Source organism: Cherax quadricarinatus, chromosome 40, assembly GCF_038502225.1.
Source record: "Cherax quadricarinatus isolate ZL_2023a chromosome 40, ASM3850222v1, whole genome shotgun sequence".
In the NCBI taxonomy this organism is placed as follows: Eukaryota; Metazoa; Arthropoda; class Malacostraca; order Decapoda; family Parastacidae; genus Cherax; species Cherax quadricarinatus.
Window position 1 is genome coordinate 355,188 of NC_091331.1, and position 27,180 is coordinate 382,367.

Here is a 27,180-nt window from a genome sequence, read left to right on the forward strand (position 1 = left end):
ACCATTATAGAGAATAAACTTGAATTGAATTGAATTGAATTGAACAACATTTAGGGTCCCTCAGCCAGCTTGTTTACTTACAGTCTCAGTCAGCTGTCAGACGTTGTAGAGGGTGGAGTGTAGTCTTCCTTCTTGTGCTGGATGTAAGAATATTGCTTTTCTTACACTTACACGTGTAGTTAACTTTTTTATGGCATTTTGTGGAAATTCTCCACGTTCATTATCTGCTAATATCCGAGGAAAAATATGTATCTCATGTATGATAAACATAGAGCGGTGAGGCAAATAGTGTTGTGTGTATAGGCAGCTAGGAGTTTGTACAGTAACAGTTGAATTGTTAACTCAGGATTTTGTGTACGTGATACAGCAGTAGATGTGTTAATGAAGTCTATAATACAGTATTATACACAGCATTAGATGTGCAAATGAAGTCTATAATACTGTATATTACACAACATTAGATGTGCTAGTGAAGGACCCCAATAGAAATAAGTCACTATCTGACTTTTTTGGGTTATCCTGGGTTCTCTACACATATGCTGCTATGTATGATAATCTATGCAAGTGTATTTGTATATACCTGAATAAGCTTACTATATAATATTGTATAATACACAGCATTAGATGTGCTAGCGAAGTCTATAATACTGTGTAATATTATGAAGAGGAACAAGAACATAATGTGCAATGTCTAATATTGAAGTATTGGGCAACCAGCAGAGGCTGTAGGTTAATTTTAGACAATTTTGTTGATGAAAATATGGGAGTGGAAGTGCGGATGAATTTTACCTAATCAAATTAAGCTTAGGAAGTGGTAGTTATCATGGTATATGTGCATTAGCTTGATTAGATTAAAAAGGCAGTGGTTAACATGATGCTATTAACTATCCTGGTTAGCTTAGTTGTGCAGTTTGAACAGTAGCAGCATGAAAGATTAGCATTAACAGTTAAGTTAGGCTAGAAAGTGACAGCTAATTTGACAGTCGTGTATTAGCTTAACTTGGTTGCAATAGAAATAAGTTGTATTGTTTGAATATTGCATTATCCTAGGTTGTCTATCTAATGTACTTTTTGTGTGCATATAGCAACTATGTGCTCTCAAGACTATTGTAAAAAAATTTGTAGTTTGCATATTCAAAGTCAAAATAAAAACCTTTGAAGAACAATGATACATGTGCTAACCTAGTTTGCAGATTTAGAGATTATTATTATGATAATGATTATTATTATTTATTAACATATTGGCCTATTCCCACCAAGGCAGGGTGACCCAAAACAGGAGAAACACTTTTATCATGATTCACTCCATCATTGTCTTGCCAAAGGCATGTCTACACTACATTTAAAAAAAACTGCAACATATCAACACCCCACCTTCAGAGTGCAGGCAGAGTACTACCCACCTTCAGGACTCAAGTCTGGCTAACCAATTTCCCTGAATCCCTTCATACCTTGCTCACACTCCAACAGCACATCGTCATAAAAACTGTTCATCTCCACTTGCTCCTATCTGACATGCTCACACACGCTTGCTGGAAGTCCAAGCCCCTCGTGCACAAAACCTCCTTTATCCCCTCCCTCCAACCCCGCCTTCCTTCCACTACAGATTTATTTTCCCTCCAAGTCATTCTGTTTTGTTCCATCCTCTCAAAATGTCTAAACCACCTCAACAATTATTTTATTTTTTTTTTATAAAATTTGTATCATTATTATTTGTATTATTGGTAGGTGGTGACTGGCAGTTCATCAGCAGTAAACCTTTGTAGGATAAGGTTCAGTGACCCAGATAATAATAGGATATTCAGCTGAGCTGAATTTTAACTTATTGTTTATGAAGTTTTAATAACAAAAGTGTTAACACCCATTTGAATTACCTAGTCGCAGTATATTGCAGTGATAGTTTTTATCTGATAGTAACCAAATTTACCTTGTTAATAGCCTTAAATTTAGACATTGGATTTTTTGCTAAATAATGTGCTGTAACATAACAAATTATGTTTTGACCAAAGTAAAGGTCTGCTAATAGACTAGATGTTTACTGTATATTACTCTTTATAGCAAAATATCCTCCATTTATATTTAAGGCCATCAATAGTGCAGTCTTGGGCACCATCAGTTCAAAAGGCTACCAGTGCCATGGCATTATGACTAGGTAACTAAAGAAATCTCATTTTACAATGCAATGTATTTTTTGATCATTGGCACTTTACTAATGAATCAACCCAAATTGTTATTTGTTCTAGTTGCATTCAGTTTATGAAATATGTACAAAAATTACAAGAAGGCAGGTTAGTGCTACAAGGAAAGATTAGCTGAATATTGAATGTTTTACAATAAATAAAAAATAAAATACTTATTTTTCAAAAAGGTATGGCCTGCATTGGTAGTGTTGAAAAAGATGGGTTAGTATTTTATTTCCTATATGTAGAATAAACCAATAATTGTGCACCATATACGTATTTTTATTGCAGCATTTAGGTTCTAGTACAGTGTAGTTTTGCTGTATAATGGTGGTAATAAGAATGGCTTTAGTGTAAACATGTTTTGTACTGTATGTTGTTTTATGTATAATTATCCCAAAAAGTTCCCAAGATAAAAAGTTATTACAGATTCTGCCTTTTTAACTGGGTATGCCTATTACATTTTGTAACTACTATACACTTCTCAGAAATTAAGGATTATGAATACATCTTAAATCTTCCAGTTTCATTCTGCAAGTACAGTGGCCCCCCGCTTAACGATCACCTCCCAATGCGACCAATTATGTAAGTGTATTTATGTAAGTGCGTTTGTACGTGTATGTTTGGGGGTCTGAAATGGACTAATCTACTTCACAATATTCCTTATGGGAACAAATTCGGTCAGTACTGGCACCTGAACATACTTCTGGAATGAAAAAATATCGTTAACCGGGGGTCCACTGTATTATGACTAATTTACTTGTTTGATTAGTATTAAATAGAAACATGAAATTTTGTCTTAATGTCTTCTGCTTCATACATGACTATTTTTTTAAACTGATTTTTTTCAGAATAAACAATGGTTGTAAAAAATATATGTTGCATTGGTGCTGGATATGTTGGTGGTCCAACTTGTAGTGTTATAGCATGGAAGTGTCCAGATATTCGTGTTCATGTTGTCGACAAATCTGAGCTGAGAATAAAGCAGTGGAATTCTGAAAAGCTACCCATTTATGAGGTACAGTACAGTTCTTTTAAATATATGTAATTTTTTTTATTTTCGTGTGTATAAATATCAGCTGTTTAATCTTTCGTAACAAAACTGTTGTTATATATTTTATTATGCGCTGAAAAACATCTGTATTTTAGATAACTGTTCATTATCATTTATTTTACTTAGCCTGGCTTAGAAGATGTTGTCAAGGAATGCCGAGGAAGAAATTTATTTTTCTCCAATGACATTGAGATGGCTATCAAGGAGGCTGATTTGATTTTTATTTCTGTTAACACCCCTACAAAAACATATGGAATTGGCAAGGTACGTCTCCTTTTCTTGATATTGCTAATAGACTATCTTGTTCTATAAATTTAATTGCATGTTAACCTGTAGACTGTATTTACTTTTTCATTACCGAGACATTTACGTTATGGGTGCTTTAGTAGTACCCTGCATGAAAAGTTTGTCTTTTAAACTGTGGTAATACAAATCTGATTGTTTTACACATGGCTTAAGAGTTAGTGATTAGAGCAGCTTGTGTGTGAGGTTTAAATACATATGTAATTAACATCACAAACCAGTTTTAACAATATTGACAGCTATTTTCATTCTGTGTTTGGCTACACTCTCAGTAGTTGCTCTTTATAAAAAAAATGTTGAAACTGAGTTATATATTGCAAAACATTTTTATTAAAAAAATCTTGAAATCAACACACTATTGCTAATTATGGGTACCCTATGAATTAAAGAGGAAGCTTGAAGTTTTGTTACTGTATGGAATATCTATTCAAACAAATTTTTGGTGCTACCTAGCAGTGATTGTCAGATCATCCTGACAGTCCAACATTTCATGATCAGTTTCTCCAGTCATTAAAGAGCATGTCAACCTCATTTTAACAGGCATCAGACCTTTGACATACTTTGTCTGCTGTCTTCTCTAACAGTCACATCTTCAACCCATTCACCATTTCTAATGTAGATTTCCAATACTGATGCTACTGTCACTTGCACAGATCTACATCTTTAGCACAACTCCCTCAAATGTGCTGCGAGGGGTAAATTTTGGCCTAGACTTTAGAGAACGGGTCTGTGCAGTAGGTGTGCATAGTATAAAAATCCTTCTTCATGCAGTGCATGATGGGAAAAACAAGCTGCTGACCTTGTATTTGGTTTAAAGTGGAGAATTTGAAATGTTTTCTAGTGTGATTTTATAGTTGGCTGTTTCAGTTGACAGAATGCAAGACATACTAGTGAAATAGATATACGGTAGGACCTCCATATCCGAGGGAATACGTTTCAAGACCTGCTGCAGATAGTAGCGAACCCTATGTTTAAGTAATTTTTTGTTTATATACATACCTATGATGAAGTTTAATTGATAAATTATGCATAATCAGTCGAGAATTAGCATTTTTTCACTGATGGAAAGCACTTCACGACTTCTCTTAGGCTTTGAAGAACTGTCACCATCACTACTTTTGCACTTTGGTGTCACTGTTAAGCAAAATTAAGGGTTATTTTCGGGCTAGGGTAAACAGCAGATAACTGAAACCACGGAAACCGGATCTACGGATATGGCAGTCCTACTGTACTAATTTTTTGGCTGCAGACAGGAAATAGCTTGAAATAGGCCTCAGAGTGGCAGAGATGTTCCATTTTTGGCAATTTTCCTGAGGATGGGTAGGGCCCCCCATGCCCCCAGATATGTTTTATGGGTTTTTACTTGGTCTGCTTCAATTATTGGGATTGGCCTAAACTGTGACCATTCACTCTGATATATTTTATTATCCAGAAAATAGGATTATACAGGTGGACTCCGCTTTACAGCACTTCACTTTGCAGTGCTTCACTAGTGCAGCAGTTTTCAGTTATACCCATTCTTCATTTATTCAGGCTTCCTACAATAAATATATTCACCACTCGCTATAAGCTAAGGACAAAAATATTTCAAAGTAATGTGTACTGTATATACATTTTTTGTGCCTTGTTCACTTAACATATGATAGTGTAAACATCATCTTAGGCTTTTATATGCATTTGAAAGTGCAAAAAAGGCCATGTTTCGCTTTACAACAATTTTTGTTTCACAGCAGTAGAGTGGAATCTAACCTGCTGTATAAGCAGGACCCTCCTATACTTCTGTTTTTTTTTTATGTAATAATATATTCTAAATAGAGGGTATGTATTATATAGGAGAGGCCTAGGGATGTGATTAACGGAGGAAAGGTTGTTAATTGGCTGGAATGCCTAGTGTTTATTTTTTTTACTGTTTTTAAAATTAAATTTGTTGAATTTTGTGTAAAATTTGCCAAGTTACTGAATTCTGTGCACTTTTTGTGGTAGGTCTGATAATTGAATGGGAAATTTCTTGCATTCATTTGATAGAAACGAAGGCATATTATGGAAATATCTAGGAACTGGGTCAAATTGAACAATGGGAAGGAGTCAAATCTGGCAAAATTGCTGATGTGTTAATTGTGCACATACCACCAACTTGGTGCCTGTGTAATTCCATGAGTTTTCAATCAAATTTTACATTTATTATGTCTTTAGAAAAAGATTTTCTACCATTTTTTTTTTTTTTTAAATTGTGATAGTCAGGACTTTTAATTTGGAAAGTCTCAGCTTCAAGATAAGTTCCCTAGCCCCCTTTTCCAACCAAATTTACCACCCCTAAGTCCCTCCTATGTGGATAGTTTGGAGCTGCCCTTGAGGTTAACCTATGAAAGTCAGTGTGGCTTATTTTCACTGGGATCATTTTAGGTTCTTTTCCTCCAAAATGCGACCCACAACAGTCAAGGTGTGTATCTACTGTTAGGTAACAGAAACGGTAGTTTTTAGGAGATTTGCCCATATGTCCTGTATGACTCAGGGTTCGACTCCAGATGCTTTCAGTTGTGAGCCAAGTGCGCTACAGTATCACTGCACCACTGGGAAAGAGGGATGGGAGATATTAAGGTGGCTGGGAGAGGGATTGAGTGATAATTTGTGAGTAGGTGGGAGGAGTAGATGTGAGTAGGAAAGTATGGGTAAGATGAGCAGGTGTGAGTGAGGATGTTTGAATGATTGGTGGGTAGAAGTGAGGATGTGGGAATAATGGGTGGGGGTGAGAATGGATGGGTGGCAATGGGGGAGTGAGAATGAGTTGGTGGCAGTGGGGGAGTGAGAATGAGTTGGTGGCAGTGGGGGAGTGAGAATGGGTGGGTGGCAGTGTGTGTGTGCGCAGGAATGATAATGGGTGGGAGTTGAGGGTGTAGGAATAATGGGAGTGGGGGTGAGAATGGATTCATAAGAACATAAGAACGAAGGAACACTGCAGCAGGCCTACTGGCCCATGCGAGGCAGGTCCAAGTCTCCTACCGGCTTAAGCCAATGCACCCAACCTAGTCAGGTCAGGTCACATTGGGGTGAGAATGGATTGGTGAGAGCGAGGATGAGAATGGATTCGTGAGAGCGGGGGTGAGAATAGATTGGTGAGAATGGGTGGGTGGGAGTTTGTGTGTGTGTGTGTGTGTGTGTGTGTGTGTGTGTGTGCGTGCGTGCGCAGGAATGGTGGGTGGATGGAGGTTGAGGGTATGGGAATGATGGGTGGGTGAGAATGAGGGTGTGGAAATGATTGGTGGGCATGAGTGGGAGGGTGTGATTGGGTGGGCAGGAGTCAGTGGACAGAACAAAAGTAGAAAATTTCAAAAGGAAACTTGACCACTGGCTCCAGTAAGTGCTGTGTGGGCCTGCAAGCAGCTAACACCAACAGCTTGGTTGATAAAGCAGTCAGCAATGAATTCGGACCTCAGACAGAACTGCAAGGGTAGAATCCTTAAACTGGTCACAGGTACAGATGGGAGCGAGTGGGTGAGGTGCCTGCGAGGTGGGAGGGAGTGAAGATGTACGAGAGAGAGGTATAGTTTGAAAGACACTCTGAGGTAATGTGACGGGGTTTGGGTTGGTGTTAGAGGGGAAGGGGTAATGGAGTGGTGGGGAATTATGAGGGGGTGGGGTAATGGGACGATTGGTGACGTGGCTACTCGGGCAGGTGAAATTCAGAAACTCGTTAGCAAGGAGAGTCACCTGACACAATATTTACATTCATCAGATGTGTGGTTTTATTTACTGTATGTGTCGTCTTTTGCAACTGGATGTTACCAACTTGGCTTATTCATCTAGTCTGAGCGTCACGAAACTAATTTATTGTATTTCATTCGTGTCAGTATTAGCTAAATTTAGGCAGACATTAGATTGAATAGCTATATTGTACTAAAATGAGCAAAACTAGATTAGGTGTGTTAAATAATTTGGAGTAAAAATAAAAGAATCAAACCATATTAATTCATGTGAATATACATATAGGCTTTCAGTGCAGATAATTTTATTTTTATTTTAATGATGTTGGTATAATAACCGACTTGGCTCATTAGTCATTACATATATACTTCTGTTGATCCATTATTTAGTTTGCCGCCCCCCTTTAAGGGGGTCTTGATTTGGTGAAGGGCTCTTGATTAATGAGATTAGAGTCACCATCCCCTTTCTTGGATCATAATTGATTACTTCCCATTCACAGCTGAGTAACCCTTACAGATTTAGCGCTACCCTATGAAAATTATAATAATGATTAGTGATTTTAAGCTGCATGTGGCAAGCATGTTTATTCAGGTATACACAAATAGTCATAGATTATCATACATAGCATGTGTAGAGAACCTAGGATAACCCAAAAAAGTCAGTGACTTATTTCCATTGGGGTCCTGGGGAAACTGCCATGCAGTCATTGCTGCTTATCTTGTTGCTTTTATCATGTTCATATCAGTTCGTTGTTATTTCCGACCACATTCTTATTACCTCCACGTTCAGTGGAACGCCACAGACAACTCACCCAAACGCCGGCCTGGCGGCCCAACCTATGGCCGAACAGCCCAAACATCAGCCCGACCGCCCAAATCCCGGACGAAATGCCCGCCTGCCTTCCTGTGCAGTCGACCTTGAATCTGTGGTGAGGATTAGCTGGTACCTGTTCCTACACTTGGCCACGTCACAAGACATTCAACCCAGCTTCATTCCTCCATGTCGTCCAGCTTTTTTCCACGTCATCACTCAATCCCACGCCATATCAGGCTTCCTTCACCCTCCCCTCTATACATACTCAACTGTGTACCGCATAGCTCACTGGTGAAAACATTTCATTCTATTGCAAGGGCTATAGAATGGAAACATAGAAACATTGGGATCAGCCCTTACACCCATGCTGTCCCCCCCACCTAGCAGTAAACAAAAACAAAAGGTATTTGTGTGCCAGCCGATTGTAGTAAGTCGCATTCAGGAAAAAAAGTTAGAAACCTTCGGTCCTGATGTCATATCCGTTATAAGACACTCCAGTACCTGCTAGAAGTAAGCAAGTGTTGGATGAAAGGTATCCATGTACCTGTTGTTAAAAAAAAAAAAATGATGTCACTGCCTTCGCCTCACAACTAATATTGGGATGGTTGGTAACTTAGGTGGAAGTCTCCTTACCCCTGTTGCCCTAGTTCACCTAGCAGTAAATGCATCATAAATAGCAGTTGTAGTCACATACTTAGGGAGAACGTCAGAGCTCCAACGGTAAAAAAAAAAAAAAAAAAGTGCCACTACCTAGGCTATCCTTTCGGAGCACTGTATAACTCATTTGCATTTAGTGCATTATTTTGAGTATAATAACCTTTCGGGGATAAACTGATTAAGGTGACTGAACATTTTCTTCAATGAAGAGGGGGGGGACTTTCCTTGAAACTGGTAATGGGCTCTTGATTCAAGGAATCGTGGCTGCTTTCTCTTTACTTGGTTCAGACCTGTTTTTCCCTGATATTACCCAGGTGTTGGATGACCCTTATGGGTTTAGCGCTTTCCCACGAGTATAACGCTAACAGTGACATACTACTATATAGAAAGCCCGGTGGCCTGGTGGCTAAAGCTCCCGCTTCACACACGGAGGGCCCGGGTTCGATTCCCGGCGGGTGGAAACATTCGACACGTTTCCTTACACCTGTTGTCCTGTTCACCTAGCAGCAAATAGGTACCTGGGTGTTAGTCGACTGGTGTGGGTCGCATCCTGGGGGACAAGATTAAGGACCCCAATGGAAATAAGTTAGACAGTCCTCGATGACGCACTGACTTTCTTGGGTTATCCTGGGTGGCTAACCCTCCGGGGTTAAAAATCCGAACGAAATCTTATCTTATCTTATCTTATCTTAAAGCCGCTTGTTATGCAGAGCATTCGGGTTTTTATGTGTATATTCCTGACTTGAAAGTCTTTAATTGTTGTCAAAACTCACCAGTTGGCAGAATCTTCATATGAAGACGACGTAACTCTTAAAACTCCTGTTCACGGATGTCACTAGTGCATTATGCTGGGGTACAAGCACCTCTTAATACCGTTACTCCAGGCAACGTTAGTCTGGAGTTGACCACAAAATAGTGTTGATGTGAAAAAACTAGTGTTGGTGGTAGCGTTGATGACGTTAGGAAGTAGTGGTGATGTCAGGATTACCTGTTTAGAATAATAATAATAAGACACAATACCGTGACTGGAATAATACACAAATAACCCGCATGTAAGAGACACTTATGAGGACGTTTCGGTCCGACTTGTAGCATTAACTAGTCAGTATAACTAGTTAATGATCCAAGTCGGTCCGAAATGTGGTCATAAGTTTGTCTGTGCAGGTTATTTGTGTATTACCTGTATGTTGTCACACTTGCAGAGTTGTTGCTCCTGGTATCCCGTCTCGGTGTTTGTAATTATAACAGCGAAGTTGTGGCGTTGGCGAGGCTAAGGTAGTAGTGTCAGGATAACCTTTTGTAGCAAAAGGAGAAGAGCTTCTGCTCCTGGTGTCCCGCCCTTGAATGGGAGTTCCTTCATGCTAGTGAAGGTAATAATTGAATTCTGGTTTTCGGCGTATTTTGGCGATAAATTATAGATTAAAATGACCAACATTATGTTGGTTCTGCCATGGAGACAGTTTTATGCTCTGCAGTCAGGAAAACCCAACTCCGCTGAGGGTCGACATTTAATAATAGCTGTATTCTGAGTTAAAGGAATTGTAACTACTTTTCCTTAGATCATGCCTGTTTATCTCCCTTTATCCTGGCGCTGTTTAACCTCTTATGGATTCACCACTTCCCTCCCAAAAATATAAAACTTAGCATTCCTGGTGTCCCGTCTTAAGTTTGTCTATTTCTTTAATTAAAAAAAAAAAAGTTGTGTAATATTGAATCCCATTGTTCTCCCTGTTCGTTCTGCTACGACCTCAGATTCGTTTACTTATTTTATAATAATCATTTGTGTGCGCTTGTGCACTCCCCGATTTGTTTACTGTGGTCGAGCCTTGACTTCTTCCCCTGCCCCGCCTCCTAAGCTTCATCTTCATTACTGGCTTCTGGTTTCTTGAACACTTGTCTATTCTTAAAACTATATATGGATTTTGCCTCCACTTCACAGCCAGCTCATTTCCCTTTTTTGAGAAACAGGAAAAGTACTTCCTAACATCCCTGCGATTCAGCTGTACTTTTAACTTCCATGTATGTCTCTAGGTATCTTGTTCTGGCGTTGTAAAAAAAAAAAATACCCTGTCTGCAGTATCAGTTCCTCTATGTAGTTCGTACGTCATAATTATGCCCCTCTAGTCCTCTCTTCCAAGGTAGTCAGTTTCCTCATAAGCACCTCTCCTAGCTCTAGGCCTAGTCTGGTTGCAAACCTTTGCACTTTTTCAGTCTGTGTTGGGGGATGGGAAGGGGAGGGGGGGTTACTGGTTCACGGTTGGCTTCAGCTCACTCTATCACGCCTCGAGGTCGTCGCTTATTTTTCACTGTGAGTCTGATAACTTATGGCCTCCCTTCTCCCCCGTCTCCCTCCCTTCACCTCACCTATCAACCCCTTCCCCACTACCACCACCTTCCTCTGTCTACCTCACCTTTCCCTGACTTGTTGATTTCCTTTCAGCCTTCCTCAGCCGCCTTTCCCTTGTTTTTTCAGCTTCTGCCACTTGTCTGCCTTCAGTTTGATCCTCTCTGCATTTCTAATTACATCCCATTACCCAGGCATTGTTTTATTTTTATTTTATTAACACTGGCCGATTCCCACCAAGGCAGGGTGGCCCGAAAAAGAAAAACTTTCACCATCATTCACTCCATCACTGTCTTGCCAGAAGGGTGCTTTACACTACAGTTTTTAAACTGCAACATTAACACCCCTCCTTCAGAGTGCAGGCACTGTACTTCCCATCTCCAGGACTCAAGTCCGGCCTGCCGGTTTCCCTGAATCCCTTTATAAATGTTACTTTGCTCACATTCCAACAGCACGTCAAGTATTAAAAACCATTTGTCTCCATTCACTCCAATCAAACACGCTCACGCATGCCTGCTGGAAGTCCAAGCCCCTCGCACACAAAACCTCCTTTACCCCCTCCCTCCGGGCCGCGGGGGCGTTGACCCCCGGAACTCTCTCCAGGTAAACTCCAGGTAACCTTCCCTAGGCCGACCCCTACCCCGCCTTCCTTCCACTACAGACCGATACACTCTTGAAGTCATTCTGTTTCGCTCCATTCTCTCTACATGTCTGAACCACCTCAACAACCCTTCCTCAACCCTCTGGACAACAATTTTGGTAATCCCGCACCTCCTCCTAACTTCCAAACTACGAATTCTCTGCATTATATTCACACCACACATTGCCCTCAGACATGACATCTCCACTGCCTCCAGCCTTCTTCTCGCTGCAACATTCATCACCCATGCTTCACACCCATATAAGAGCGTTGGTAAAACTAGACTCTCATACATTCCCCTCTTTGCCTCCAAGGACAAAGTTCTTTGTCTCCACAGACTCCTAAGTGCACCGCTCACCCTTTTCCCCTCATCATTTCTATGATTCACCTCATCTTTCATAGACCCATTCGCTGACACGTCCACTCCCAAATATCTGAATACATTCACCTCCTCCATACTCTCTCCCTCCAATCTGATATCCAATCTTTCATCACCTAATCTTTTTGTTATCCTCATAACCTTACTCTTTCCTGTATTCACTTTTAATTTTCTTCTTTTGCATACACTACCAAATTCATCCACCAACCTCTGCCACTTCTCTTCAGAATCTCCCAAGAGCACAGTGTCATCAGCAAAGAGCAACTGTGACAACTCCCACTTTGTGTGATTCTTTATCTTTTAACTCCACGCCTCTTGCCAAGACCCTCACATTTACTTCTCTTACAACCTCATCTATAAATATATTAAACAACCATGGTGACATCACACATCCTTGTCTAAGGCCTACTTTTGCTGGGAAATAATTTCCCTCTTTCCTACATACTCTAACTTGAGCCTCACTATCCTCGTAAAAACTCTTCACTGGTTTCAGTAACCTATCTCCTACACCATACACCTGCAACATCTGCCACTTTGCCCCCCTATCCACCCCGTCATATGCCTTTTCCAAATCCATAAATGCCACAAAAACCTCTTTAGCCTTATCTAAATACTGTTCACTTACATGTTTCACTGTAAACACCTGGTCCACACACCCCCTACCTTTCCTAAAGCCTCCTTGTTCATCTGCTATCCTATTCTCCATCTTACTCTTAATTCTTTCAATAATAACTCTACCATACACTTTACCAGGTATACTCAACAGACTTATCCCCCTATAATTTTCGCACTCTCTTTTGTCCCCTTTGCCTTTATACAAAGAACTATGCATTGTATAGGCATTGTATGACTATCAATTTAGTGCATACCATAAAAATAATTTGCCAGTGATGTGTACTTGATGTGTCTGAAGCAAAAAGAAATGCAATGTGTGTATTAGTAATACAGTTGTAGGTGTTCAACCTCTTCAAAGGGGGCTCTTTGGTGCAGTCAAGAGGCTCTTGGTCTGAGGAATTAGACCTTTTGGTCTCCTTCCTCAGACCAAACCTAATTACCCCCTTCCCTATCCCATCCTCCCTTTTTCCCTTTCCTCCTCCTCATCCCTTCCCTATTCCCTTCCTGTTTTCAGCCTTTGGGATTCTTCCCACAGGCACTCTAGTTCCAAGGTAGGGGGAAGCGTACCGGGGTCCATCCCATTCCGTTGAGGTCCTTGGCGGTGGTGTAGCTTGCCTTGGAATCTGGATCACCTGTCGGTGTCCCGATCCCTCTCTGGTCTTCTGGGGGGGGGGGCTCTGGGTGTCTTTCAGGTGATGGGTGTATCTCTGGAGGCTGCCTGTTGGATTCTGGGGTGGTGGTGGCCGAAGGAGGTATGCTTTGTGCCAGGTGTCCAGCCGCCCTCTTTTTGTCCACCGAGGTGGCTCGGCGGATGTGAGGCTGCTATCCCAGATTGCTGGTTTACTGGCATGAAGGGTAGGGTATGGTACAGGTTCCATGCCACATCTGCACTACTTGCAGTGCTTGGGTCCTCTTGGGCACGGAGGGGGATTTACGGTCTAGGAGCTATTCCTCCTCATTCTCCCTTTTTTTCTCCTTTTTTTCTCTTTTTTTTTCTACAAAACAAAGAAAGAAGTGACATAACCATGGAGTCCTAAATCCATTAACCTGCTCCCTCCAGGCCCCTTACTGATACTGCACCCTGTTCCGACCCTGCCTCATTATTTGACCACTCTTTGGACATTCCTAATGCCCCTGTACCTCTTGCTGGTGCCGTTTTGTCACCCGCTTCAGGTACCAGGGTTTCAACTGACTCTCAGTACGTCTGACCTCTGCTCTTCTTTGTTTATGCTTCCGGCTTCTCCCTCTTTGGTGCGGCAGTTTTTGGGTCACCCGCCTGTACCACATCAGACCCACTCTAGTCCCACTCAGAAACAACTGGCTCATCATGCACTCCCTTTACACATAGTTTCAAAATACACAATGGACTAAGTTTTTTACTTTACAACCGACTTCCGCTACTGCCTATCTTTCCGACCATAGTATTGGCCATGTTGGTAGAGATGTATCCTTTCATGCTCTCAAGAGTGGTACACACATCATCACTGTCCAGAATGCTAACCAAGCTCACAATCTCTCTCTCCTTACAACTATCGATACTATTCCTGTAACTATTGAAAAACATCATTCCCTCAATTCTTGTAGTGGTACTGTCATTTTGCCCCCATTCCATTGTCCAACAGAATTTCCAGACGTGGCAATGACATTTTGGAACAACTAGAACTCCAAGACCTCCCAATCCTCAAAGTAGACACTTGTGTCTTCCCTGCCCACGGGCAGAGATGATATCCTTGCAATGTAGCTCGCTTAACTTTTGACTGCTGTTAGCTTCCTTCCTCTGTATATATTGGGGGGCACCATTTACAAGTCTGAAAGGTGATCCCTACACCGCAGAAGTGTAGAAGGTGCTAGAGTTTTGGTTATCCAGCAAAATATTGCATGTCCATGGCTGAATGCCCAGTCTGGTGCCGACGACCATGCCAGTACGTCTTGTAGTCTACCTCTCTCTTGCCTTAATTGTCATGAGGCTCACCCATCTTACTCTCTCTGCTGCCAAGTTTACTTAGTGTGAAATCCGTTGTATCAAAGGGGCAGAAGGCCTCCCATATGTTATGGCAGTCTCTCATCTATGCCTCCAAGCGAAACTTCCCCATATTTCTTATTCTCAAGTTACTAAACATCCCCCCTCCTCTGGGGTCCCAACTTCTGCAGCCTCCTCTGTGGTCACCCCTTCCACAATCACCCCTATCTAATTCTTTTGCTGTCCTGGACTCAGAGGCCCCTACCTCAGCACCTCGTTCTGTTCTCATCTCTTCCTCTTCTCAGTCACAAGTTTGTGTCTGCAAGACCTCGTATAACATCTACTCCCCATCGCTCCTCTCCTTCTCCGAGGTCCAAAACATCCCCATTGTTAAAATCTCCTTTAACCCCTCCTTCCCTTCTGCAACCTGCACATTTTTCCTTCCCAGTCTCTGTACCTGGTTCTTCACCTCTAACTGGCTCTTGTTATGAATATGGAGGTTCATCCTCCTCGTCCTCGTACACTACCTTCCTCCCCTGTCCCCTCCCAAGTTACTTCCTCTTCTGCCCTCTCCCAGGTCGCTTCCTCTCCTCTCCCCTCCCAAGCTTCTTTCTCAGTTCCCTCTACCCTTTTGCCCCCCCCCCTCCTACTTTGGTACATAACTTAGAGCAGCTGGCATTTCCTCTTGTGGATAAGTAAATTTCAGAGTACAGTCATCTGTATATGCATGGGATTCTGGGATGAAATGAAGGTCATTGAAGTAGACATTCCATAACAATAGCCCAAGCACACTTCCCTGTGGAACACACGTACCAATAGGATGTCTTGCTGACTGTCCTGTTGAGAACTATGCTTAGAGATCTGCCTTAAAGGTAATCACTGAGGAGACATAGTGTAATAGTTTAGAGCCTTCAACTCCCAGTGCTTGCAGTTTTGCCAAGAGTCCCTGGTGCTATACTCGGTCAAAAGCACCAACAATGCCCAGTGCTACTACACAGCTGACTCCTGATTCATCCAGTGTCTGGTGCCACTTAGTGGAAAGGTTTAACAAAGCATCAGCAGAGTAACCTCTGAAGCCATATTGACTGTTACAAATGAGTGAGTGGTAGTCGAAAAACTCGGTCATCAGGAGTGACACTGGTCTGTAGTTGCTCTGCTCTTCTTTTTTGTGAACGGGGACTACATTTTCCTATTTTCGTCATTTACACTGCTAGGTAGTGCTGATAGATACGAGTTAGAGGTACTGCTAGCTGGCCTGCATATCCACTCAAGAATCTTGGGCTCAACTTATCTGGGCCCACAACGTTTTCTTGGTCTTTTCTTTTTCCATTCTTGGAAATCACTCCGCTGTGATTTCAAAGAATAGAAACAAAAAAGTACATTCTGAAACCATGCATATGAAGGTTCTGGTATATTCTTAAAGTAGAAAAAAAAAGATATACAAAGTGGTTTCATGTTGTACACCTCTTATAAAACATACAAAAATCATAACTGATAGTTTGTATACTTTCCTTTATAATACTCTTATCCACACGCGTTCTTTACTACCGAATACATGGCGGGATGTGGTAAGTGGGTTGTTATTACCAAAGCAGCCGAGAGAAGCCAGCGACACGTGATACGCGTTAACACATGTCTCATATACGTGGTACTCGCCCCTCGCCTTGATGCTGGTTAGTTCTTGATTCAAGGAATTTGATTTATCCTTCCCTTCACTGGGTCGATTCTGATTACCTCCCATTCCCCAGGCTCTGTATTATCCTTGTGGGTTTGGCGCTATTCTGTGAATAATAATAATTATTATTATTAATAAGCTCGTAGGGATCATACAGCAGCTGGGGAATAAAGGGTAATTAGGTTTCATGCAAGGAAGGAAAGAATAACTAGCTTACCAGTGTGGTCTTGGACCATAGCTGCCCCGCAAGTGTGGTCTTGTACCTATAACCTCTTCAGTGTGGTTAGGTACTTATATAAAGCTGACCTGACCTGGTAATGTGGTCTTGTGCTTATAGTTGGCCTGCGAGTGAAGTCTTGTGCTTATAGCTGGTCTTTCAGTGTGTTCTTGTGCACATATCTGTGCTGCTAGTGTAATCTTGTACTACCTACAGCTATTCACGAGTGTTGTAACCTGGGGAAAGAATGTGGATAGACGGGCTGGGGACAGCGAGAGTAATCCTGTCTGCAAGGTCATTCGCCGTCTCCACACCCTCACTTCTCGTCTATTCTTTGCCTAGCCTTCGTTTCCTATACTTTATCCTTTTCTTACTCTTCTATCATTCTTTTAGCATTCTGACACTACCTGCTTTATCGCATCTCTTACGTCCCAATTCTGCTCTTACGTGTAATCAGTTTTGATAAAAATCCGCCCTTATTTTCTTCACGTAGCTCGATTGCTAGCGCACTCAACTCACACACTGAGGTCCAGGGATTGAATCCCCGGTATGGCTGGAAAACATTAGGACGTGTTTCCGTAAGACACCTGCCATCCCTGTTCATCCATCAGTAAAATGGGTACCTGGGTGTTAGTCGACTGGTGTGAGTCGCATCCTGGGACAAAATTGACCTAATTTGCCCGAAATGCTCTGCATAACAAGCGGCTTTCTGTATAGTAGTATGTCTTTGATGTCGGCTAGGCTTGTATACCTTGTACATGTAGAAATAAGATATTCCCCGTTTTTCCTCTTCCTCTTTCCTCCTAACATCCCCTTTTTCATTCTCTCTACTTCCCTTTCTGTTTTTTTTTTTTTTTCACTCTCCCGTCTTCTACTGTCGCCTATATTCTTTCCTCCTCTCCTTCAGGTAAGTTTACATTGTAATATGAGAAATCAGGACGTGGTGGGTATATATGTTTTTTTTCTCTGAAGCGCGCACTTTTATACAGTTTTACATAGAATGGTACAGGTACCCGACACTAGCAGCAGGACGGAAATTTCCAAACTTGGCCACGAATTCGGTTAATTCTTAGGATGACCTAACAAGGAAAATCTAGTATGACTTGTATCCATCGATATATCCCACTAACATTCGGGCACTAGTTTTTCCTATGTGAAAATGGGATGCAAGTGTATGGGAGACTCCCATTCTTCTCGACCCTTCCCTCACTTGAGTCGGTTATGACCCTGCCGCTGAGTGCTGAGCTAAATGTCAATAATCGAGTTTGTGCATTGCAATACGATTGACATACGCACTTTTTTTAATTATGAAGCTCTTGTGGCTTAGCGCTTCTTTTTGATTATAATAATTATGAAGCGCCAAACTCGTGTGAGGCATTCAGAGCAAGGAGTGCTGGAGGATCGATCCTCTGTCTTCTAATCGTTAGGCACCTTAATGTTTTGTCTGCAAAATTGTGCCTCCACCAGTTGCACTGAATCACCCGTGTTGGTGATTCAGTGAAACTAGTGATGGAGACAGGCAGGCAGGGAGCACTGACCCTGGGCATTGGTGGTAGTGGTGTGAAAGCTGCCGGCAACCCCAAGTCTATCTGCACTGGCCATCTGCTTCACACTACACCAGGATCATACTTGGCTGTCAATTATCATGCTACACATTCCAGTAATTTTAGGTTGCCTATTGTTTATCAAGTTTTTTTTCTCATTTGTTCTGTTGTTGACTGTCATTAGGTTGTGACAAACATCGGTGGTATACTCGCAGTAAGGTACCACCGTCCCGCTTAATGAGTGTGAAATGGAAAACCTGGTAATGATTTTTGCACTCTGGCAGGATTAATCTTTTCTTTGTCTCTTAAACACTTAAGTTGACAGGTAAATCTTACAAACCTATTACTTTTAGTATATACATGCCTTTATTTTCCTATTTGAATTCATTGGGGTTTCCTTAACTCTTATTTATGTACACAAGGGAATACTAGCTTCTGGCTTAATATTTAAGGGAGAGTTGCACAACAGTCTTGGCTGCCAATCACCTCAGATTTGGGCATCTGCCCACTTCTAACCGCAAGCTAACTATTCTCCCAATAATAGTGGCTACATAACATGGGGAAAATGCTGAAATGAGTATCACAGTTGGGTCTGGCGCAGAGACCAGTCCACGGTTCATTGGGAGGCCTCTGATTACCATTGTTGGCTACCAGATAGAATATTTTGAGGACAGCGTGGGATACTCGAGCTGATAGCTCCTGAAGTGTTGTTATCCCGACTGCTGCTGTTGCCAGAAGGAAACTCTTGGCTCCAGCAAGCGCCATCTCTCCTCGGTTCAAAGAAGGGGTTGCTAGTTAACATTGTCTCTAATCTTATTACATAGTACAACCTAAGGCTACATTATTAATTCTGATATTATTTACTAACAATTTAAGCCTACCTAAATTGTTCTTAAGGCCTACATCTATCAATTAGCATATTAATCCTACGATTTGTACACTATGTTTGTTTGGGTGGAAGGATGTTAATTAAGGGGTCCCTACGACTGCGGCTTTAAATTATTTACAAATGAATCCAGTCGTGGAACTTTTTGGTACAATAAATTTCGAGTACTATTATTATTATTATTACTTCTGTTATTCCCATCACTACTACATATACATCTTTAACTATTATTACTGCTACTATTTTTAACTAGGAATTCTATTACTTACTTTTAGTATATACATGCCTTTATTTTCCTATTTGCCTCCTAATAGATCTTCATCCAGTAATATTTCCTTTTCGACTTAGGCTTGGTCAGAGACCGGTCCGTATGTAAGGTAATTCCCAGAACCATTAATTAACAGATAACGTGCTGTTTCTACATGCTAGACTTTCATTTGTAGGGCTAGATATGTATGGATCATACTAGCAGCTTATCAGTTTTGCAAAGATTTTTATCTTAAGAACCCAGGTTAGGTTAGGTAAGGTTCGTCAGGAAACAGGACAAATGTTTCCTGACGCGGGTCTTAGTCAGATGATGACCCGCCTTTGGAGCTTTTGGTCATCTGACCGAGGCCTTCCGCTGGCTTACCGGTCCACCCCTTTAAAAATTATGGTCATTTATAACCAGGATTTTAGGAACCCAATTTCATTCCTTGGTTCTCATTGAATGAAGCTTCGTGTCAATCTAGGATCTTCCCTTTCTAATCTTCACTGGGTGCTGATTGGTTGTTTATTAAGTCTAGTATGTTTCTTTTTACCTATGATAAAACAATATCACTTAAAAACTCCGAATTACGCATGTTTTTCTTATGCCTAAAAGGTGGTGGCGGTAATTTATTCATCAGGAAACTGGGCCTTTTTTTTTTTTTTTTTTTTTTTTTTTTTTTTTTTTTTTTTTTTTTTTTTTTTTTTTTTTTTTTTTTTTTTTTTTACAATGATGACCTTGACTTGTCCATTTCCTAGACAAATTAAGTAATTTTAAGTTCTCTATATGAAGTTTCTTTCTTAATGAAAGTTGAGGTAGTTTGGTCATTTAGAGAGGATGAATCAGAATAGGATGACTAAGAGTGTGACTTCACACTCTTGTGAACTTGACACCTTGCAATTTGTGTCAAGACATTCTAATGGTGTGATGTCATAAGGGCGTCATAGTTGTGGAATCATTCATTCTTATATCACTATATAAACACTTGTCCATGTTCACTACTCAAGGTTATATACACCAAGAAAGTATCCTTGACTAGTGATGTCAGGTGCAGACTTAATGTCCCTCTTGTAGTCCATACGCTTACCCAACCAGCCTGTTTATAACTATTTTGTGCGCGTGCAGTGTGCTAAAATTAGCACACTGCGCATGCAGTGTGCTAAAATTACAGAAATAAGTCTGAGGCTAGTGATGAAACCTGTTTGTAGAAAAACTGTATTTAGGAAGAGAGTGACGTGTTTGCGTTGGAGCATATAGGCAAGTTTGAGGAAAGAGTTCAAGTTAGAGTATATAGGAGAGAAAGGGAATATTTTGCAGTAAGAGTGCACCTTAGATGGGGATGTGTGATGTACCCATGGTTGTTAAAATGATAGTCACAACTATTACAATTACTGTATTACTGTTACCATTATTATTATTGAATACCATTACTGTTACCATTATTACTATTGCCATTAATATTATCATTATTATAACTATTTATTTATTTATTTATTTATTTAATGTCTTTGCAAGCAGTACATTGAGATTGTGTATATACAATAGTGGGTTGCAATGCAAAGAGAGCCTCTATTATGCCTTAGCATTATGGGCCAACTTAACATTATTGGCTTACATTCTACTTAATACTAAGTAGTAGTATATCATAGTTGTACAGTAGGAAAGTAATTTTTTCATAGTTGTACAGTAGAATATTAATTATAAATGAATCAAAATTTGTATAATACAAAGATATACGTATTTATATTCAAAAATGCTTTTGTGAAAAACAGTGATTCAATTATATTCCTGTCGACAATGGATGAAAGGTTCAATGTGATTGTTTCAGTTATGATGTGGGAGTACATAGGTGAGTAAATGTATACTGAGTATTTAGCATTTAGTCTAGGGTGATTAAGTGGCTTTTGAGAAGAGTCTTAAATTGATTTTCAGACTGGGTTACTTTAATATCTTCTGGTAATGAATTCCATATTTTGGGGCCTTTTATGTGCATAGAGTTTTTACAGTGTGATATGGACACGAGGTATATCAAAAAGAGATCTGTGTCTTGTGTTGTGGTCATGTGTCCTGTTTAGGTTGGTGAGGAAAAGTTTGAGTGGGGGGTTTATATTTGCATGTATTGTTCTGTGTATGTAGTAGGCACATGAATAAGTATGGATGTTCTTAATGGTAAGCAGATTCAGACTTTTGAAAATTGGTGGAGTATGCTGGCAGGAGCGGGAATTTATCATTCTTACTGCTGCCTTTTGCTGGGTTATTAGGGGTTTTAGGTGGTTGGATGTTGTTGATCCCCATGCACAAATTCCATATGTAAGGTAAGGGTATACTTGGCAGACGATGCAACATCCCCCCAATGAAAAGCAGGAGTGTCACTAGCACGTTAAGAGACCATACAATAAGTGTCAGGGGCCCGAGACTGTTCAACTGCCTCCCAGCATACATAAGGGGGATTACCAACAGACCCCTGCCAGTCTTCAAGCTGGCACTGGACAAGCACCTAAAGTCGGTTCCTGACCAGCTGGGCTGTGGCTCGTACGTTGGTTTGCGTGCAGCCAGCAGTAACAGCCTGGTTGATCAGGCTCTGATCCACCAGGAGGCCTGGTCACAGACCGGGCTGCGGGGGCGTTGACCCCCGGAACTCTCTCCAGGTAATATGAGTGAATGGTACAGTGCCAGGAGAGCTGATTGTGGAACGTAGTACCTTATCTTTGATAGTATGCCTACAGTCTTGGAGATTTTCTTGGTGATTTGTTGTATGTGTGTCCGGAACTTAAGGTTACTGTCAAGGTGGATACCTAGGAATTTTCCCTGTGAGTCTTGTGACTGATGATCCATTTAGCGTAATGTTAATTGGATCATTTGCAGCTTTGTTTCCTAACTGAATGAAATAGGTTTTATCAGTGTTCGGGGTAAGTTTGTTAGTCATCATCCAGGCAGATATTTTCCGTAATTCAGCATTGACTGTGTTTGCTAGTATGACTGTGTTTGGGTGGGAAAAATGTATATGTAGTGTCATCTGCAAATAATATGGGTTTGAGTAGCTGTGATGCATTCGGTAGATCATTGATGTAGATGAGAAAGAGGAGTGGTCCTAGGATGCTTCCTTGTGGGACTCCTACTGTGATTGGTTGGGTGGAGGAATTTGCATCGTTTGCATACACATATTGAGTTCTGTTACTAAGGTATGACTTTAGGTAGTTGAGGGAGTGGCCTCTGATACCATAGTGCATTAATTTGGAGTACAGTAGTTCATGGTCGACTGTATCGAAAGCTTTACGTAAATCAATGAAAATGCCTAGCGGGACTTCTTTCTTTTCAAGTGCGGTATATATTAGTTCTAGCATGTGTATGATAGCGTCATTTGTGCTTTTATTATTTCTGAATCCAAACTGACAAGGGTTAATATGTTGTGTGAAACGAGGTAGGAATAGATCCGTCTATGAATTAATTTTTCAAAGATTTTAGAGAGCAGTGGTAAGTTAGATATTGGTCTATAGTTATTCAAGTCAGCTTGGTCACCTCCTTTATGGATCGGAGTGACCCTCGCTATTTTGAGGATTGTTGGGAAGGTAGATGATTCAATGGATTTGTTAAACATAAGAACATAAGAACGAAGGAACACTGCAGAAGGCCTACTGGCCCATGCGAGGCAGGTCCAAGTCCCTACCGGCTTAAGCCAATGCACCCAACCTAGTCAGGTCAGGTCACATTGACTTAAGGGAGGAACACGGCAACCGACCTGTTAGCACAAGCTATCAGGTCTAACTCACACCCACCCACATCTACTCATGTATTTATCCAACCTATTTTTAAAGCTACACAACGTTCTGGCCTCTATAACGGTACTTGGGAGTTTGTTCCACTCATCCACAACTCTATTACCAAACCAGTACTTTCCTATATCCCTCCTGAATCTGAATTTTTCCAACTTAAAACCATTGCTGCGAGTCCTGTCTAGGCTAGATATTTTCAGCGTTGCAATAATTGGTGACAATACTTGAGAAGCTTTTTTGTACATAAAAGCAGGCAAGTTGTTTGTCTCCTGCCTTGTTTTTAAGGGTGTTTATGATGAGCATAACTTCAGTGGGGTTGGTTGGAGCTAGGAATATCGTATTTGGGTAGGTTCCTATGAGGTAGTCTGATGGACGGGCGTTTACAATAAATACTAAGACTTACCACTTACATTTACTACTATTATTACTACAGTGGGAACTTGTAAAATACTCACTCAATTACTGTTGACACAAATAACTCAAGACTCCTAGAGCCCTGTTCTCACAAGCACCCCTAAGGGTATACTTCTTTCGAGAATACTTAAGGCTGTGAAGGAAATTCCTATCTGCATGCACAAACTAAACAGCCATATTTTATTTGTGGAGTTTATCTTCCTAGAAGCCCTGTTTTCTCCCAGGCTAATCTAGGTTTCCAGTGGCTTCTCTCACTCTCCAAGATGCCTTGTGCTCATAAGGAATGGTTCCTGCAAGTATATATGTTGGTAGAATTACCGACAATATGTAAAGTAAAAGGACACAAGTGCAACTAATGTGACATTTTATTGTGGCAACGTTTCGCACTCCAGGAGCTTTGTCAAGCCGTTACAAACAGTACATGGACACAGAGGGTATATATAGGCTCAGAGTGAGGTGCAGTACTAGTGGTAGTAGTAGTCTGCCTGGAGGTTATTCCGGGGATCAACGCCCCCGTGGCCCGGTCCACGACCAGGCCTCCCGGTGGGTCAGGGCCTGATCAACCAGGCTGTTACTGCTGGCCGCCCGCAGTCCAACGTATGAACTACAGCCCGGCTGATCCGGCACTGACTAGATATCTGTCCAGCTCTCTCTTGAAGGCAGCCAGGGGCCTATTGGTAATTCCCCTTATGCTTGATGGGAGGCTGTTGAACAGTCTTGGGCCCCGGACACTTATGGTGTTTTCTCTTAGTGTACCGATGGCACCCCTACTTTTGGTAGTGATATAAGTTGTAGTAATAGTAATACAATAACGTAGAACTTGCGTACGAGTAAAAGGATATGAAAGCTATTACTTGGGTAACATAAAAATAGGTTAGACAAATATTTTTACTGGAGGCTGGATTAGAGAAGGCCTGTTTCAATGTTCATTTTCTGTAATGTGCTTGTGTAGTATTAGCAGGAGAGACTATGTGATGGCAGGGTTTACTGTTTTCAGGAGGATTCTTGCTAAGACTTCAGAGATGGTGAAGCTTCCTTTGTTTTGTTTAATTGTATTAGAAACAGCTATTAGTGCTGATTCAAGGCACTTGTGTTAGTGGAAATTAGTTTTTTTGATCACTAATTGGGCATCCCAAAATTTTATGAGATGATTTTTGCAATTTCGTTGTTGTATGTAGGCATTGTTCAAGTTATCGTTCCTACATGCATAGATGTGTTCATTATGCATGTACTGCTACTACTACAACTTACATTACGACTACTACTACTACTACTAGTATTGCACTTCACTCTGAGCCTATATATACCCTCTGTGTCCATGTACTGTTAGTAACAACTTGACAAAGCTCCTGTAGAGCAAAATGTTGCCACAATAAAATGTCACATTAGTTGCATTTGTCCTTTTACTTCCTGCAAGTAGTAATACCTATACCTTGAGGGACCCTGAATTCATTGGGGTTTCCTTAACTCTTATTTATGTACACAAGGGAATACTAGCTTCTGGCTTAATATTTAAGGGACAGTTGCACAACAGTCTTGGCTGCCAATCACCTCAGATTTGGGCATCTGCCCACTTCTAACTGCAAGCTAACTATTCTCCCAATAATAGTGGCTACATAACATGGGGAAAATACTGAAATGAGTATCACAGTTGGGTCTGGCGCAGAGACCAGTCCACGGTTCACTGGGAGGCCTCTGATTACCATTGTTGGCTACCAGACAGAATATTTTGAAGACAGCGTGGGATACTCGAGCTGATAGCTCCTGAAGTGTTATCCCGACTGCTGCTGTTGCCAGAAGGAAACTCTTGCCTCCAGCAAGCACCATCTCTCCTCAGTTCAAGGAAGGGGTTGCTAGTTAACATTGTCTCTAATCTTATTACATAGTACAACCTAATATTAATGTCTAAGGCTACATTATTAATTCTGATATTGTTTACTAACAATTTAAGCCTACCTAAATTGTTCTTAAGGCCTACATCTATCAGTTAGCATATTAATCCTACGATTTGTACACTATATGTATTTGTTTGGGTGGAAGGATGTTAATTAAGGGGTCCCTACGACTGCGGCTTTAAATTATTTACAAATGAATCCGGTCATGGAACTTTTTTGTACAATAAATTTCCAGTACTATTATTATTATTATTATTACTTCTGTTATTCCCATTACTACTACATATACATCTTTAACTATTATTACTGCTACTATTTTTAACTAGGAATTCTACTGTTACTTTTGCTTATACTATTACTACTGCTACTTATTAAGTGCAGTATATTAATTATATTTTTAATATGCTTGTTTGTTTTCCAGGGTCGAGCAGCAGACCTGAAGCACATAGAGATGTGTGCACGGAAAATTGCTGAGGTAGCGGAAGGAAACAAGATTGTAGTGGAGAAATCGACAGTGCCTGTGCGTGCGGCTGAATCCATTACCCATATCTTATCAGCCAACACAAGACCTGGAGTGTCCTTTCAGGTAAATAATCCTAATCTAATCTCAGAGATTCCAATGGAAATAAATCTATATACAAGGTTTAGTTTAATATGTATGTTTATTATGCACCCCATGCCCATCCTGTGGGTGGTAGTCAACAGATTACAGAGGTATATAATGGGTCCAGGGATTGGGCCCCAAAGTTTTGGTAGCTGAGCAAGTTACAAAGGTAATGAACTCAGTTTTTTGCAGTATGGGTTAAATTTACATCTTGATCATAAATACCTGTAGTATTCCTTGTAAAATGCAGCTAATGTCTTTGTGTAAAATGCAACATTGCAAATTCTTTGTAAGATGTAATGATGTATACCAAAATAAAAAAAAAAAAAAAATTCAACAAACTGGCCATCTCCCTCTAAGGTAGGATAACCCCAAAAAAAGAAGGAACACTTTCACCATCATTAACTCCATCACTGTCTTGCCAGAGTAGCACTAACACTACAATTCAGAACTGCAAATAGTATTCCCACCCCTCCTTCAAAGTGCAGGCACTATACTTCCTGGTTTAGAAAGACATGTAAGCAAACACTATAACATATTTATTAGAAAACGTTTCGGTCCTGGGACCTTGATCACTTCTAACACACAGAGGTAGAAAGACATTATATATAGGCGGAGAGTGAGGTGTGACGCACGTGACCTGAGGAATGTCATAAGAACATAAGAATGGAGGAACACTGCAGAAGGCCCACTGGCCCATGCGAGGCAGGTCCCCATCAAAACAGCCTCTGCCTATGATGAGGACGGGTAGACGATGAAATCATGTGACTCCTGTGTTGTTGGGTTGGTGCTGCTTAAGTATCATGTATGCCAATGTTTTTGAAATTTTGTAGTTTCCAGTGTTGCGTTCTATAGTGTCGGTGACGGCGATTAGTGAGTCTTCTAGGCACCGTCGGCGTCTGAGGTCTGGTTCGGTGAGAACGAGTTGTGCCTCATTCCAGTTCATCAAATGCCCCATGGAGTCTCTGTGGAGGACACATGCGTACCTTACATCGTCTCTGTTAGAGGCATTTTGATGCTCATTCAGGCAGACTGCAAGATCTCTGCTTGTCTCGCCTGCATTCTGTCCCAAGAAATATGTAGGCGAGACAGGCAGAGATCTTGCAGTCCGCCTGAATGAGCATCGAAATGCCTCTAACAGAGACGATGTAAGGTACGCATGTGTCCTCCACAGAGACTCCACGGGGCTTTTGATGAACTGGAATGAGGCACAACTTGTTCTCACCGAATCAGACCTCAGACGCCGATGGTGCCTAGAAGCCTCATTAATCGCCATCA

At 41.0% G+C, this 27,180-nt stretch overlaps 1 protein-coding gene across 5 annotated transcripts in view; it reads left to right on the plus strand.

The window, feature by feature from the left end:
• Nucleotides 1-27,180, plus strand: part of sgl (UDP-glucose 6-dehydrogenase sgl) — a 69,367-nt gene continuing 42,187 nt past the window's right edge. Inside the window, exons 1-5 of one of the 5 annotated variants that reach the window (XM_053774738.2) lie at nucleotides 83-143; nucleotides 2,705-2,765; nucleotides 3,032-3,198; nucleotides 3,361-3,498; nucleotides 25,720-25,884. In XM_053774738.2, the coding sequence (XP_053630713.1) occupies nucleotides 3,040-3,198; nucleotides 3,361-3,498; nucleotides 25,720-25,884 (462 nt within the window). In that variant the 5' untranslated portion in view covers nucleotides 83-143; nucleotides 2,705-2,765; nucleotides 3,032-3,039. Of the gene's footprint in view, nucleotides 144-2,704; nucleotides 2,766-3,031; nucleotides 3,199-3,360; nucleotides 3,499-7,921; nucleotides 8,168-8,401; nucleotides 8,456-10,052; nucleotides 10,080-25,719; nucleotides 25,885-27,180 lie in introns of those variants that run through there. The other 4 variants (XM_053774737.2, XM_053774739.2, XM_053774740.2 and 1 more) reach the window with 4 other exon arrangements.